This window comes from Chrysochloris asiatica, unplaced genomic scaffold (assembly GCF_000296735.1).
Source record: "Chrysochloris asiatica unplaced genomic scaffold, ChrAsi1.0 scaffold00003, whole genome shotgun sequence".
Classification (NCBI taxonomy): Eukaryota; Metazoa; Chordata; class Mammalia; order Afrosoricida; family Chrysochloridae; genus Chrysochloris; species Chrysochloris asiatica.
Genome location: NW_006408521.1, coordinates 28,884,941 through 28,901,568, shown reverse-complemented (window position 1 = coordinate 28,901,568; position 16,628 = coordinate 28,884,941). Strand labels below are relative to the sequence as shown.

Sequence of the window (16,628 nt, the reverse complement as noted above, 5' to 3'; positions counted from 1 at the left end):
GTTTCTATCCCTTGACAGCCACTGATCTTGTTTTCTGTCACTATAAATTACTTTGTTTCATTCCTTTTGATGAGACTACTTGTGAAAAAACCTGCATTATACTTGGAACTTCTATACCCTTAGAAAAGTAGAAGGGACTGAGAACAAGGAGAAGCAAACTAGGGGAAAAAAAGAATTGCCCAGAAGGAAAACTTTTAAGAGAACCATATATATCTTGAGAGTCCTGGTGTGGCACTGTAGGATAAGTGTTGGACTGCTAACTGCAAGGTTGGTCATTCAAACCCACCAGCCAGTCTTTGGAAACTCTGTCCAGGGTCACTATTAAGTTAGAACTGACTCAACAGCACTTAATAGTGATAGCATCTACAGCTTGATAATATAATATCTTAGACATTGGTGTAGGGGCTTGTGTGAGTAGGATGTTTTCAACTGCAAATATGAGGGGGCTTCAAAAGGTTTATGAAAATTCTATTACCTTTCCATTCTATTTTTCCCTGAACTTTTTGAAGCCTCTTCATATCAGAACATTCTGAGTTACACTTTTCCTAATAAGAAAAGTATCTCACTTCATAAGAACTGTAAAGGAATGAAAATTTTGTATTATTGTGATCACTTGCTCAACAATATCTGCAAGGACTCATTCTTTCTATTTCTCTGCTCGCTCATACATATTACAGTGTATCTGGACACAGACCAATGACTCCAAATATGAAAGGGGCCGAGAGAGTAGAGAGAGAGGTTTTCAGCTCCAGAATGGTGGTGTAGGAATTTATTGAGGGCTTATTTACAAGGTAAGGAGCTCTGGTAAGGTAGTGGTTACAGTTTGGGCTGCTAACCTGTAGAGGTCAGCAGTTTGAAACTACCAGCTGTTCTGGGGGAGAAAGATGAGGCTTTCTGCTCCTGTAAAGATTTGCAGCTTCAGAAACCCTGTGCCAGGGTCATGTGGCCTCAGGGAAGACTTGAGTCTCTGTGATACCCAGTGGGATACCATATAAAAGTTTAATTGTGACTTGAGTAAAGGTTTATGGAGCAGAACTTCAGTTTTACATCAATAAATCATACACTTTGTTTCACTCCAGTGATTGTAATCCCCTCCATGTAACATCAGTTGTCCCACTTCCTCTCTGTGATTCTTAATCTCCATTCAACCTTCCTTCCCAATCCTACTGAACTTTGTGCTTAGGTAAATGCTGTCGATCTTGAGTGATTGACCATTCCATGTGAGTGTACTTTACTAGTGTTGTTGTTTCCCCTATATACTAATCTTATACTTGGCTGAAAATTGATGCGTACAGGTGAATTCAGTTCCAGACCTGAAGGGTAGCTGAGAGCCATTGTCCCAAGTTCCTGCAGTCTCTTTCTTACCAGTAACCCTGGTCTTTTTTATAATTTTGAAAAGATTCCACATTTTCTCCTACTCCATCAAGGTCCTTCTAATCCCTTACAAAAGAGTTGGAATGGTAGTCGGGGACTGTCTAGTTCTTCTGGTCTTCTGGTTATGGAGACAGATGTTCACGTGTTTCATTAGTTTACTGGAATAATTAATTACAAGTGTCTTTAGTTTTCACCACTCTTCTTCCCTGTGGACAAGCAGAGACCAATAGTTGTTTCTTAAATGGCTGTTCATGAGCTCTTAAGATCCCAGTAGCTACTCAAAAAGTAAGATGTAGAACATTGTATTTGTGGACTACATTATGCCAATTGCCCATGGTGTACTCTTAAGCATTTATCCCAGAGAAGTAAAAACTATGTTAACACATAATCCTGTATGTGCATATTTATAGCAGTTTAATTCATCATAACCCAGAACTCGAGACAACCTATATGTCCTTCCATGATGAATGGCTGTCTAATCATAGACAAACTGTGGTAGTTTCATCTCTATAATAGAAATACAAGTAAGAAGGAATCCCTAATTCATATAACTTGGATGAATTCCAAGGGAATCATGTTGAGTGAAAAAAAGTCAATACCAAAAGTTTACATGTTCTACAACTTCACTTATAGAGCATAAATGTTAAGAAAATTAGGGGGGCAAAATCACATAGTTGTTTTTTTTTTTTAATTATAAACTACAAAACATGCTAGTGACTGTCAAAGTTTAAGGGAAAAGTTCAGGCTGGAGGAAAGTGGATATGTCCACAATAGGGTAATATGAAAGCTTCATGTGATGATGGGAATGTTAATGGGGGATGTTCTATATTCTGACGGTATCTGTGCCAACATATTGGCTGTAATTCTGTATACTATGGTCTTATAGGATGTTACCACTGTGGAAAATTAGGTAAAGGGTACATGAGATCTCTGTGTTCTTTTTGACAATTGCCCATGAATCTACAGTTATCTCAAAAAAAAAAAAAAAGTTTCAATATAAAATAAATAAATAAGAAAATTTAAATTAAATTTTTTTTTTACTTTATCGCCCTTCCATACCTGTTCATCTTATGTATATGTCCATGTTTCTACTTTCAGATCACTGTTGTTGCAGGGTTGTATATAATAATATTTACGGAAGTAGGGCTTTTATGGCTCTGGAAAACAGGGTTTCCTTGGTGCCAGGGTCCTGGACCTCCAAGGCCACCACAGAAACTGTTATATAAGGGTGATATAGCAAGCCAGGAGTGTGCTAGCAGCAAGCAAGAGCATTGCCTCTGGCCCCCCCTTCAGGACTCTGATTTGTGGGTGACTTCAGCCCACACCCTTAGCCCTAGGGACCAGAAGGGTCCACCTGGAGGCAGGAGAGACACTTTCTCATGGAGAGGGCAGAAGAAGGGGTGGCAGTAGGACTCAGAAAGCCATATTGTTGCTCTGTCTCCAACTTTTCCACAGGCTGTTTTCTTTTTTACTGCTGCCCTCCTGCCAACCACTAAGTCTACCCACATCTGTTCTTGAGTTATTCCCAAGGAGTGCTCAAGGGATTTTTTGATGATTGGCCTTTTTTCTCTCTTTTTCCACATATCTCCTTCTCGCTAACCCTGTGTATTATCCCATTCTTGCATACCTCTCAGTGTCTTCATTTACCTTGGTCACATGTGCTGACTTCCCCTATGTTGTATGTTACCTTTCCCTTCACCAGAATTAACATAGCTAATAATCTAATGATTCCCTTCCTCCCTTTCCTATACCTAGTAACCATAAAAGAATGTTGCTTTCTGTGTGTAAATCTATTCTTAACTTTTTATACAACTAGTATCATACAATATTTTTCCTTTGGGGATTAATTTAATTCACTCAGCATAATATCCTCCAGATTCCAGATTAGTTCATGTAAATTTTACTATATGCTTTTATTTAAAAAAATAAAAGCCTACTGGAATTTTGATTTGGGTTGTAATAAATCTATAGATGATTTTTGGGAAAATTGACATCTTTATAAAAAGGCATTTTACAATCCATGAACAGACTGTATCTCGCTATTTACTGAATCTTTGATTTTCTCTTCAGCGTTTTGTAGTTCTCACCAGTATGTCACCTTTTTGTGTTACCATAAGTATATAAAAATTTCAGTTTTAAGTTGTTTATTTATGATATATGAAAGCACTACTGATTTTATATGACCTTGTATCATGTGACCTTGCCATACTCACTTGTTAGACTTGTTTTAGTAGCTTTCTGCAGCCGTTTTGAGATTGTCTTTATAAATAATCATGTTGGTGAATAAGAGTGCTTCATTTCTAATCCATATGCCTTTTCTTTTTTTTTCGTGGCATATTGCACTGGCTAGGCCTTCCAGGACTTTATTAAATTAGTAGGTTACTTGACTCTTTTCTGATCTCAAGGGAAAAGTTTTCTGATTTTCATCATTATAACATCTGATATTGTTCTTATTGGTAGGTGCTGTTGAGTTGGTTCTGACTCATAGCAACACCAAACAAAACAGAACAAAACACTACCTGATTCTGTACTGTCTTCACAGTTGTTATGTTTGAGCCCATTGTTGTTGGCACTGTGTCAGTTCATCTCATTGAGGGTCTTCTTTTTTGCTGACCCTCCACATTATCAATCATGATACCCTACACTAGGGGACTGGGCCCACCTGTCACCTTGACCAAAGTATGTGAAATGAAGATTTGCCATTCTCACTTCTAAGTGAGCATTCTGATTATTCTTCTTCCAAGACAGATTTGAGTGTTTTTCTGGTAGTCTATGTATGGTACTTTCAGTATTCTTTGCCAACACTGTAATTCATATAATCAGTTTTTCTTCTTTCTTTCTTATTCATTGTCCAGCTTTCAAATGCATATGAGATTTACCTAATGCATTGTGTCACTTGATTTCTTGACTGCTGCTTCCATGAGCATTTATTTTGAATTAAAACAAAATGAAGTATTTGACAACTTCAATCTTTTCTCTCTTTATCATGCTGTTATTTATTGGTCCAGTTGTGAGGATTTTTGTTTACTTTACATTGAGATGCAATCCATTCTCTGATATTCATTAGTAAGTACTTCAAGTCTTCTTCGACTCTAGCAAGTAAGGTTTTGCCATTTGCATATCACAGGTTGTTAATGAGCCTTCTTCCAATCCTGGTGACACATTCTTCTTTATATACTCCAGCTTCTCATATTTGCTCAGCATAGAGATTGAATAAGTATGGAAGAAGGATACAACCCTGATACAAACCTGTCCTGCAGTATACCCTGCAGTATACCCCTGTTCTGTTCTAATGACCTGCCTCAATATCATCAGCCAAAACTAGGCCAGAGGTGACTTTGGAACAGACCATCAATTGCTTGTGTGCATGTTCAGGCTGAAGTGGAAAAAAATTAAAAATAAGTCCATGAGAGCCAAAATATGACCTTGAGTATGTTTCATCTGAATTTAGAGACCATCTCAAGAACAGATTTGATGCCTTAAACACTAATGACTGAAGACCAGAAAAGTTATGGGATGGCATCAAGAACATTGCACATGAAGAAAGCAAAAGGTTATTAAAAAGAAAGAAAAGACCAAAATGGATGTCAGGAGAGACTCCGAAACTTGCTTTTTTGAATGTAGAGCAGCTCAAATGACTGGAAGAAATGATAAAGTAAAAATGCTGAACTGAAATTTCAAAGGGCAGCTAAAGAAGACAAAATAAAATATTATGATGAAATGTTTAAATTCCTGGAGTTAGAAAACCAAAAGAAAAGAACATGCTCAGCATTTCTCAAGCTGAAAGAACTGAAAAAGAAATTCAAGCTTTAGGGAATATTCAAGGATTCTGTAAGCAAAGTAGGACTCCTGGCGTGGCATTGTAGGATCAGTACTGGACTGTGAACCACAAGGTTGGGCATTCAAACTCACCAGTTGCTCCTTGAATACCCTATACAGGGTCGCTACGAGTTGGAAACGACTCGATGGCATTTAACAACAACAATAGGCAAAATATTGAATAGCACAGGAAGAATTTTTTTTTAAATGAGAGAAATACTTTTTTAAAATGGGAGTCACTGTACGAAGAATTAGTTGATGTTCATCTTTTTCAAGGGGTAGCATATGATCAAAAAAGAACCATTGGTAGGTGTACAGTGAAAAAAATGTTGAAAACTTCTTAGATATTATCAAGCATCTTAAAGCAATGAGTCGCTGGACCTGGAGGCTCAGGACCATTAGTCTCGGGACACCATGGTCTATTGGCATAAGGTAGTCCACAGGATCCTACTTTGGCAAGTAGCATCTGGGATCTTAAAAGCTCATGAGCACCCATCTAATGTGCAACTATTGTCTGTCCATGTGTGGAAGAAAGAAGAGTGATGAGAATTGAAGATGCTTGGAATGAATTAGTCCAGTGAACTAATGGAGCATGTGAACACCAGTGTCCACGACTCTGAGACCAGAAGAACTAGATGGTGCCTGGTTATCACTACCAACTTCTGTGAAAGGAATCACATTAGAAGGTCCTGGAGAGAGTGGGAAAAATGTGGAATAAAACTCAAAATTTTAAAAATAGACCGGCTTACTGCTTAAAAAAAGACTGGAGGAACCTGAAACTTTGACCCTCAATCACATTTCAGGTATGGAAAGGAACTTATTCATGTGGTCCAATTTTCAGTCAAGTAGTATATAGGTAGGTATATGAGGGGACAGCAACACTAGTAAGTATGATCACAGAATGGTCAGTTATTCAAAATCAAAAGGGCAACATTTACCTAAGGACAAAGTTAAGAAGGGTGGAATGAAAATAGGAACCACAATAAGTGAAATATCTGATATTGCTTGGAGGGGATTGCAGTCATTGAGAAAAAACAAAGTATGATTTGTTGCATGTAAAATGGATGATCTTGTTTGTAAACTTTTAGTAAGTTCACAATAGAAGTCAAAAAAAGAAAAGCAAAAACCAATGGTATTGAAATAAAAGTCCAAGTTGCACTGAAGTCAATGGCTAAAAACAAGGCTCCAGCAATTGATGAAATACAGTTTGAAATGTTTCAGTAAACTGATGCAGTGCTGGAAACACTCACTCATCTATCAAGAAATTTGGAAGATTGCTGACTGAAAGAGGTCTATATTTGTATCCTTTCCAGAGAGGTGACCCTCACTTTAGAATGTCCTGGATAGAGTGGGAGGAAATGTGAAGCAAAACTCAAAATGATAAAATAGACAAAGCATACTAATCAGATAGAGACTAATGAAACCTAAGGTGATGGCCCTTGGTCACCCTTCAGTCTAGAAGCCACCCTATGGCTCAATTTTCATCCGAGCAGTAAATAGGAAAATATGGGAGACAACAGCACTAGTGAAGTACCCATACCATAGAATGGTCAGCCATTTGAGATTATAAAGGCAGCATTTACCTAAGGACAATATTCAGGATGGTGGGAAAAGATGAATGGAAACAGGAAACACAGGGAGGCAGTGGGATAGGTGCTGTTACACTGAGGGAAGATGAAACAAAGTGTATGATTTCTTAAACAGGAAACTGATGATCTATCTGTTCTGTAAACCTTCACGCAGTTCACAATAAAAAGTTTTTAAAAAGTGATCCAATATAATGTGGAGACTATCAAACTACCAGTTGTTCCATGGGAGAAAGATGAGGCTTTCTGCTCCCATCAAGATTTACAGCGTAGGAAACCCTGTGTAGGGTCACTATGAGTTGGAACCGACTCCATGGTACTCAGCAATAACAGCAATCAACCAACATCATTAATATCACACACATGTGAAATTTTGCTGAAGATCGTTTTTTTAAATGGCTGCAGCAGTACATTGATGGAGCCACCATATATTGAAGCAACATTCAGAAGAGAACATGAAAAGAGGGTTGCCATTGTTGGTGTTAGATGGATCTTAGCTGATAGCAGAGAGTCCCAGAAAGATGTTTATTTGTGTTTTATTGAGTATTCAATGGCATTCGACTGTTTGGGTCCTAACAAACTATGGATAACATTGCGAAGAATAGAAATTTCAGAACACTTAATTGTACTCATGCAGAACTTGTACCAAGAGGCAGTCATTCAAACATAATAAAGAAATGCTGACTGGTATGAAATCAGAAAGGGTGTGCATCAAGGTTGTGTCTATTCACCATATTTATTCAATCTATACACTGAACAAATAACACAAGAAACTGATTGGAAGAATTACGGCATAGGCTTGGAGGAAGCCTCATTAATAGCCTACAATATTAAAATGATACAGTCTTGGTTGCTGTAAGCTAAAAGGCCTGGAAACAACTACTGATGAAATGAAGTTCAAAGACTGCAAGCTTCAGTATGGATTACACCTCAACGTAAAGAAAATAAAAATCCTCACAATGAACAACATCATGGACCAATAAACAACATGATGATAAATGAGAAAAGATTCAAGGTGTCTAGTATTTTATTTCACTTTGAGCTCCTGGAAGCAGCAGTCAAAAAATTAAATGATGTATTGCATTGAACAAATCTGTTGCCAAAGACCTCTTGAAAGTGTTAAAAGGCAAAGATAGCACTTTGAGGTCTAAGGTGCACCTGATCCAAGCCATGGTATTTTCAGTTGCCTTATCTGCATTGGAAAGCTGGACATCGAATAAAGAAGACAGGAGAAGAATGATGCCTTTGAATTTTGGTGTTGGCCAAGAATGTTGAAATTACCATGGATTGTCAGAAGAACAAACAAATCTTTTGTATAAAAAGTATAGACAGAATGCTTCTCAGTAATTAGGATAGTGAGACATTGTCTCATGGCCTTTGGGTATGTTATCAGGAGAGACCATTCCCTGGAGAAGGACATAATGCTTCCAAAAGAGGAAAACCCTCAATGAAATGAATTGCCACAGTGGCTGCAAACAGTGGGTTTACAACGTTTGTGGGGATGGCACAGGATTGGCCAGTGCTTTGTTCTCTTGTACATAGGAGCACTGTGATTCAGAGCTGACTGGGTGGCATCTAACACCTACTGTGGCAACACTAATGCATTGACGCTGCTCTGGTGGTGCAATTGTTAAATATTTGTCCTTTGAACCATTAATGACATCATGTTTTGAACTTTTTTTTTAATTAAAAAAATAAAGATAATGACCAATATTAAAGAAAAAGTATTAGAAAAAGATACATAAAAATCTTACATTCTTTCCATTTTCATACTACCACTGTTTGCATTGTATATTATCCCATATGCATGCATGTTTTTGCATACCTGCAACTATAGTAGCCTTCTATTTTGTGTTTTTCTAACTTACAGTAACATAAAACATTTTCCTACTTTTCTGCAATTTTCTTAAGTCATGGCAGCATAATGTTTTTGCTTACCATAGTTTGCTTCATAAGTGATTGCTTTCATTTGAGGCCTTTAGGACACTTGTAAATAATTGTGTGTTTGAATTTAGTAGCTTAGAGTAGAAATGTTTATGGTGTTTCCAAAGAAAATGCAGTGATGTGATCACCTGGGTACATATTCACTAAAGAACAAAGGTGACAGGATGCTATAGAGAAGTAATCCCTGGAGAGAGTTAAACACCTCTCTAAAGGTGTGGGGAGAGAAAAATTCCGTTCAATTCTATAAATGTTTAGGTTCTTACCATCAGAGAACTTAAGATCTAGTAGAGGATCTAATGACCAACCAGTGCACCTAAAGAGATTTCACAATTGAATTGAAAAAATTGTCTGGTCTGCTGAAACATTTTGCTCGTTACATGGATAAATTTGCACATATAGTGAATTCATCCTGTAGACAGGTTCCCTTGCACTAAATCTTAAAAATGAGAAAAGCATCTCCCTGATAATGTTTCATTAAGGTTTCCATCGTATCTTTTCTTTCATAAGATTGCATGAATTTATGAAAATGAGGCATTGTGAGAACAGATGCAGAGCAGCCCGGTGAGTTTTCTTTTCTCCGTTTCAGCCATAGTTCCTCCCTTTGATGGAGCTGCTGCCATTGCTCTTCTTGTTAGAGGAATCCTGGACCAGGAGTAGGTAGTATTGGTGCTTAGATATGAAGCTTCTATGCAAATCAGGCACGCATTTCTCAGTGTCATTTAGGGAATCTGGGCCACATTTTTCTTTTTCTGAGAGCGTTTCATATACATTTATTGATTCATTTGGGAGGCAGTCTATTAAAATTTATAGCTAATACTTGGAGTGTTGCTGGAGTCCTTGTGTGGCACTACAAGTTCGATAGTTGAAACCCAACAGCTGCTCCTTGGAAACCTTTACAGGGTCACTAGATTGCACTTATTAACAACAACAATGATGACAACAATACTTGGAGCACTGGTGGTGCTCTAGGATGACCTAAAGGTTGGCAGTTCAAACTCCACGGGAGAAAGATGAGACTTTTCTGTTCCTGTAAAGATTTACCGTCTCTGAAATCCTGTAACAGGTAATAGATAATAGCTAATAGCTTATAGTTAAAGGAGCTCTGGTAGCGTTGTTGTTGTTAAGTGCCGTCGAGTCGGTTCCGACCCATAGCGACCCTATACAGGGTTTCCGAGGGTGTAAATCCGTAAGGGAGTAGAAAGCTTCATCTTTCTCCCGCGGAGCGGCTGGTAGTTTCGAACTGCTGACCTTAAGGTTCGCAGCCCGATTCGTAACCACTACACTACCAGAGCTCTGGTAGTGGCTGCTAACCTCAAGACTAGCAGTTCGAAATTACCTGCCGTACTGTGGGAGAAAGATGAGGCTTTCTGCTCCCATAAAGATTTACAGCCTCGGAAACCCTGTGCAGGGTTATCACAATAATCATTTCATGTAAGTATCGGTTATTATTTTCTAATAAGTGGCAGGGACTGAACTTATACCCTGACAATGGGTTTCAGAGTGCAGCTCTTAGCTATTACTTCATGTAAGAACAGGTTCTAAAGTTGTCCTCTTCGGGTTGAAATCCCAGCAGCACCTACAACTTGTGTGAATGACTTCAATCCGTTACTTGTTTCCTCATCTGTGTACTGTATTGCACATATCCTGTTTTTGTCCAGTGCCCAGCACATAAAAAGTGTCCACATATTCAGCTGTTATTAGCTATTCATGCAATATGAAAATATATTTGGTGTACCTACCATGTGCTTGCTCTTTCAAGGAGCACTTGTGCTGTTTTGATTATTTTCTGAAATAACTGAGTTACTTGGATGTGTGTTCCTGAAGCTTACAGGCTGATATAAGAGTTCATTTCTTTATTCCAACACTTCTCCTATGGTTGAGCTTGGAAAAGAGAAAAATCTTGGCTAGAGAAGAGAAATTCCTATGGATTGATGTTGTAGGTCACACAGTTAAGTCAGAGGGACTGAATTTGATTGTTGTTGAGAACATGCACAGCAAAACATGTACCAATGTAACAGTTTCCACATGTACAATTCAGTGACATTGATTATGTTCAAGTTTTGCATCTATTTTCACCTTCTTCACATAGCATAAACCTACTGCCCCCTAAGTTTCTTACCTAATCTTTTGAGTTGCTGTTGTCAGTTTGATCCCTTACAGATAGTTCTTAGAAGAGCAAAATGCTCAAGGCAGACCTTTTTTTTAACCAGTTAAGCTAAACTATTGTATAGTTTTACGATGACTTCAGGGGATTAATATTTGGTTTATGGTTTAAAGATAATCTCTGGGCAATAGTTTCAGGGCTTTATCCATCCTTCATGGCTCCAGGAAGTCTAAAGTCTATGAAAATTTGAAATTCTGTTCATGTTCCCCATTTTGATCAGGATCAGGATTCTTGTATGGAATCTTTGATGAAAGCGTTCAGGATTGGTAGATAAACACCATCCAGTTCTTCTGCTCTCATGTAAAGGAGGCCGGACCTCATAGAGACAATTACTCACACATTCCACATCCTCTTCCTGTTTCTGACTTGACTTCTTTTGCTCCAGGTGAATAAAGACCAGTTGTGTCTTGGATGGCCACTTGAAATCTTTTAAGACACTAGGCACTATACAGTGAACTTTGAGGTAAAACAGAGGCATTAAACATGTTATTGAGCTACTTAACTGGAATGTCAATGAAACCATAAACACCGAGGTTGTTTTTAACAGATAATTGACACAGATTCTTTGTGGTTATTCTAGTAGTGCTGTTCTGAGATGTGTCTTCATTGTTTGTATTTGGGTTTTATAGTAGGGGTCCTGACAGATCTGTGTTCTTTCCTTCCTTTCAGTCCTGAGACTTTCTACCAATGCAGGCCAGTGGAAAGAAGCAGCTAGCAAGGTGACCCATGCATTGGTTAATATCAGGTAAGGAATGAGAATTTATCTCTTTCAGAGTTCTCTGGCTCATCGTGAGGTTTATTGTACCCTTTTAGGTGGAGTGTGTTGTGCACCACTACTATTTTAAGCCCATGTCTGTGGGAGTGGAAGAAATTGTCATACTTGATCAAGTAAAGCAGGATTACATGAGACTTCTCTTTTGTCATATTGAAAGAAGCTCAAAGTACTGCTGTTCTATGAATTTTCTTACCAAGTGATAGTCTTTTCAGGCATTTTTGGTGCTGAAGTATTTTCTGTGAATAGGCCATCTGAAAGCTTTTCTCTGAATTTTCATTCTGCTATTCTCCATGATTTAAAGAGTGACTCATGGGGATCTGGCACTTTGACATTTTGCTTTACGAGGCTATTTCTATTTGTGGCAAACAGAAGCAAAGGAAACCCATGGGGTTAAGTACTTTTGCTTCTTTATGAAATAGCAAGGCAATTAACAGAGTGCTATATGTACTGGATAAAATTGTGTCCGACATGGAAGTGATGGGGTCTTGAGGAAACACTACTCACTCATAGGAGTGAGTTCTTTGTAGATGGAGAAGAGAAAGTGGCTTTCAGTATTATGAAATCTAGTCTGACTTTTTCTTAAATTCTTCACTCCCTTTGTGCCAGTGATTTCTAGTTTCCTCAACAGTTATTAAATTGTTCTTGCAAACAATTTAAAAATTAACATTGAGAAAAAGAGGCAAACCCAACAGATGGGGAACTTGATTTAGCTCCAGATGTAAGCTTTGCCAGACATTCACAGTAATAGTAAAGCACATTTACAACTTGGTATAGATTTTGATGTGTGACAGAGCTAGGATGTGAAGACGCGGTGTTTGTTTCTATGTCTTTTTCCCTTTTTTTAAAGATAAACTGTCCTATTTCTGTAGTGATTTACTACAGTGTTAAAACATCTGGGAACAAAAGGAAAAGTGTGAAATATGTGTGAGGGGAGGGCTGAAATGAGAGAGCATGGGGGTGAGATGTGCTAACAAGATTGCATTGAAAGTTGGTCTGCCTTACCTGTCCCCAGAGACATTTTACAGCAAGACAATTTTATAAATCTTACAAATAAATGCGTATCTGCACCTAGCAAATAAGCCAGATTCTGTGTGAGGTCTTATGATAAATGTGATTTTCTCTGAGAATCAGGAATTACAAACTGCCTTCTCCCAAATATCCCTTTGTGACCCAAGGGCAGTATGACAAATGTGGGTGTTTGAATGAGGCACCAGATTCTGGGCCAGAGTATGAAGTGCATATGGGTATAATTTATATTGTGTTTATTTATTCATGTATTTACTTAGGCTTTCCAGGCAGTTCCTTGTCATCTGGGACCTGTTTCCTTGATCACATTCCTTTGTGCTTGCTTTAGCTCCTATTTTGTTGCTTTTCTCTTCAGTGGTTTCTGCCTTGGCTGCTGTCCTTATTCTTCCCAGGCGTATCAAGCAGCTAATTTAACCTCTTGGCTTCTACTTATTCTGAATAACAGAAAGGACTGGGCTGAACCTTAAACAGCAGATACCTGTTACTGTACCTTTCCTTTCTCTTTACAAAATTCTGTCTATACCTTCATTTTCATTCCTCAAACTTTTCTAGTAAATACACTGTCAAGAATGGTCACATAATCATTACTGGTTTCAGTGAATTAGACATGGAGTATACATTGAAAGCATCAAAGACCTAGTGAGTTTGCTCACACTATTACTGGATGGGTGTCTTTGAATGCCACTAATCACCCTAAGGCCAGATAAGGGGGAAAATATTAATGATGATAAGCCTGCAGAAGTTTCCTTTTTACCTTGGAAGAAGGCCTGGTGATCTGCTTCCAAAAGGTCACAGCCTTGCTAACCCTATGAAGCAGTTCTACTCTACCCATATCGGGGTCACCATGAGTCAGAATAAGCTTGACAGCAACTAGCAAAAATGACAACCTTAATTTTTACTTAGTGTCAAACCTGTGCTGCTCTTGCATGTATAATATCTTAATCACCATAACTCTGTAAAGTAGTTAACTAATATGTGCTTTTTAAAAATACACATTTGAGTGGCAATATTGAGAGTTAACCTCTGGTCTTCTAATTCCAAGTTTGTACTTCTTTCCTTCACAACACCATGCTTCCTTCTATAGAGCTGCATCAATGGCTGCCTTGGAAGTAAACAGAAAATGCAGCATGATTTACTGAAAAGAAATTTGACTCACAGAAATTACATTATTTTTGTCTCTAACATTTACTATGTGACCTTGAACAAGTTACTGATCTGTGCCTCTTTTCCCCCATCTATAAAATGGGGTGATGGTGATATCAACCATGTCCCAGGGTAGTAGTTGTGAGGATTATATAATGTAATGTATGTGAGAGCACTTGTTACTGTTGTCGTTAAGTGCCGTCGAGTAAATTCCGACCCATAGCGACCCTGTGTAGGGTTTCCAAGGAGTGGCTGGTGAACTTGAACTGCTTGCTTTTCAAAGCAACTTTGCAAAAGTCCAGCGTATTAACCCATACATAGCACCACACCAAACTCCAGGAAAGAACTTAGTAAACCATAAAATACTGGTCAAATAATAGTTGTAATCTTCAGGTTTCTTATGTCTTGCATAGGGTTAGTGGTTTAGCAGTTTGAGACTTCTTTAGATTGTTCCCTAAGTACCTCTCTTTATCTTTCCCTTCTACACAAATTAAAGTGTTACACTTAACTTAAAAAGATATTTTGTGTCCTTGGTAGGTGGACCTTGATGACTTTGGATTATGGTAGCCCAGGGAGTTAATTTTCTCCTCAGTTTCAGCATTCTCTGAGTGGAGGGCTAAAAAGTGGTATGCCTGAGAAGTCTGCATCTGCATTCTCTTGGGTCAATAGTAATGAATGGTGCCTTCAGATCCTTTGCCTCACCAAGAACTGTTAACCTTGGATGGTGTAGAAAACAAGAAAATCTGACCTGTGGAATCTCCCAGGGATATTATAGGATATTTAACTACTGGCCACCAAGTTGATTATCAAGGATAGAATATGGAAAGACCTAATATTAAAATTATGATGGTATGCAGCATTTACTTCTGTAGTTCATAAAGATTATTTGTGCAGATCTGACACCTAGAAAGGATTTCTAAGACACAGTGAACCAACTCTTGGGTGAGCTGCCTCTCCTGCCTTATTGTCTTTGAGAGCCAGGGGAAAGAATTAGATTGCAAGTGAAATTTACAGATTCCCTGTCATTGGGAGGGCCTCCCACACTGGTTTGCTAATTGATGATGGCTACAATTGGTGTCTTTGGGATCTTCTAGTGTGCAGTGCATCTAATGATTGTCCTAAAATAGTGTCTCCCAGCAGGTAAAAGGCAGCAGAGAAACTGCAGATCTTTCTTTTCTTTGGAGCTAAAATTGTGACAATGGAAATGAAAAGATGCTTGGAAGCCTAAATTTGTTCAAATGCCAGTCTGTTTGCTTTTCACTTGTCTTCCTTGGCCTAGTCATGCCCATTTTTAATTGTCAAAGTTATTTGTGTCTAAACAATTTATCTCTCTTCCTGTTTAATCATTCAGCAAGACTCTTAAAATGCTGCTGCTTAGAAATAATAGAAAAATAATAATAGAAAATATTATTAGCAGTATAACTATTATAAATAATAATATAATATATAATATAAACATTATAAATAATAGAAACTGCTATTTTTGTTAAAACATCTAATGTCATCAACATAGAGAGAGCTGTATGATTTTCTTTCCCTCAAGAGGGTTGTTCCATAGCTTTGCCATAAGAAAGATAAAATATTATTGCCTCACCTTTAAGATTCCAATTGGAGGCAGAATTGTTGTTTCAGCTGCTTCTGTAAGTCTAATGGTCCGCAGAGGTGTAGAATACTCTGAGGGATCATATGCAGGACAAGAAGGAATACATTTGAGAAGGTTTCTTTGGAGACTTTTATGCAAACTATTTTGTGCTGTCACTTAGCTGACCACCTCAGTGAGACCTGTATGTTAGGAAGAAGTCTGCTGACTACTAACCTAATTAGTCAAAGGAGAAAATTAAAAGTTAGACTAAAATTTGAACTTCATCTACGCAGCAATTTCAAGGTAAGTGATTTGAGGCCCTTAATGAATCTCTTCAAGTTAACGTTTTAATGCTTTTTACTCAATGAGCATTTTATTAGCACCAGCTTCAAAATCCTATTCTCTTATTGCTCAGAGAGAAATAGTAGCTGAATAACTGCAAATAGGTTTTTCTCTGGATCTGTAATTTTCTTAAGGTAGATAAATACTTTTAACTCTATGATTAATTATCCACATGATAAATAAAATAAATGTTACTGAATTATACATACGAAGAATGTTGAAAAGGCAAATTATTTGTTACCTATTGTTGTTGTTGTTAAGTGCCATCGAGTCGGTTCCAACCCATAGTGACCCTGAATAGGGTTTCAGAGACTGTAAATCTTTACAGGAGCAGAACACCTCATCTTTCTCCCGCAGAGCAGCTGGTAGTTTCGAACTGTTGACCTTGTGGTTTGCAGCCCGATTCGTAACCACTACGCTACCAGAGCTCCTATAAGTGGGTGTAAAAAAATTCAGAAGAATTATATTACCTTTTTATTTTTTCTTTTGGAAGTTTTTATTGTGAATTAAATGAAGGTTTACAGTACAGATCATCAATTTTACATCCAAAAGTCACACAGTTTATTTCAGATTGTAATCCCCTTCGGACAGTTATCCCACTTCCTCCCTATGGTTCCTATTTCCATTACACCCTCCTTCCTAACCCCTCTGCACCTTGTCCCAGATAAATGTTGCCCATTTGATCTTGAATGGTTGACCCTTCCATGGTGAACATACCTCACTAATATTGTAACACCTCCAACCCCCATATGCCTATCCATCAGTTGGTTGAAAATTGGGCCCCAAGAGTGAGTTCCATTCCAGACCCGAAGGGAGGGTGGCTGAGTGTCACAGTCTCAGGTTTCCCCAGTCTCTTTCAGACCAGTAAGTCCA

At 38.1% G+C, this 16,628-nt stretch overlaps 1 protein-coding gene across 1 annotated transcript in view; it reads left to right on the top strand.

The window, feature by feature from the left end:
* Positions 1-16,628, top strand: part of LOC102828454 (chromosome unknown open reading frame, human C10orf76) — a 263,323-nt gene that overhangs the window by 141,036 nt on the left and 105,659 nt on the right. Inside the window, exon 23 of the mRNA XM_006831279.1 lies at positions 11,557-11,632. Within this exon, the coding sequence (XP_006831342.1) occupies positions 11,557-11,632 (76 nt within the window). The remainder of the gene's footprint in view (positions 1-11,556; positions 11,633-16,628) is intronic.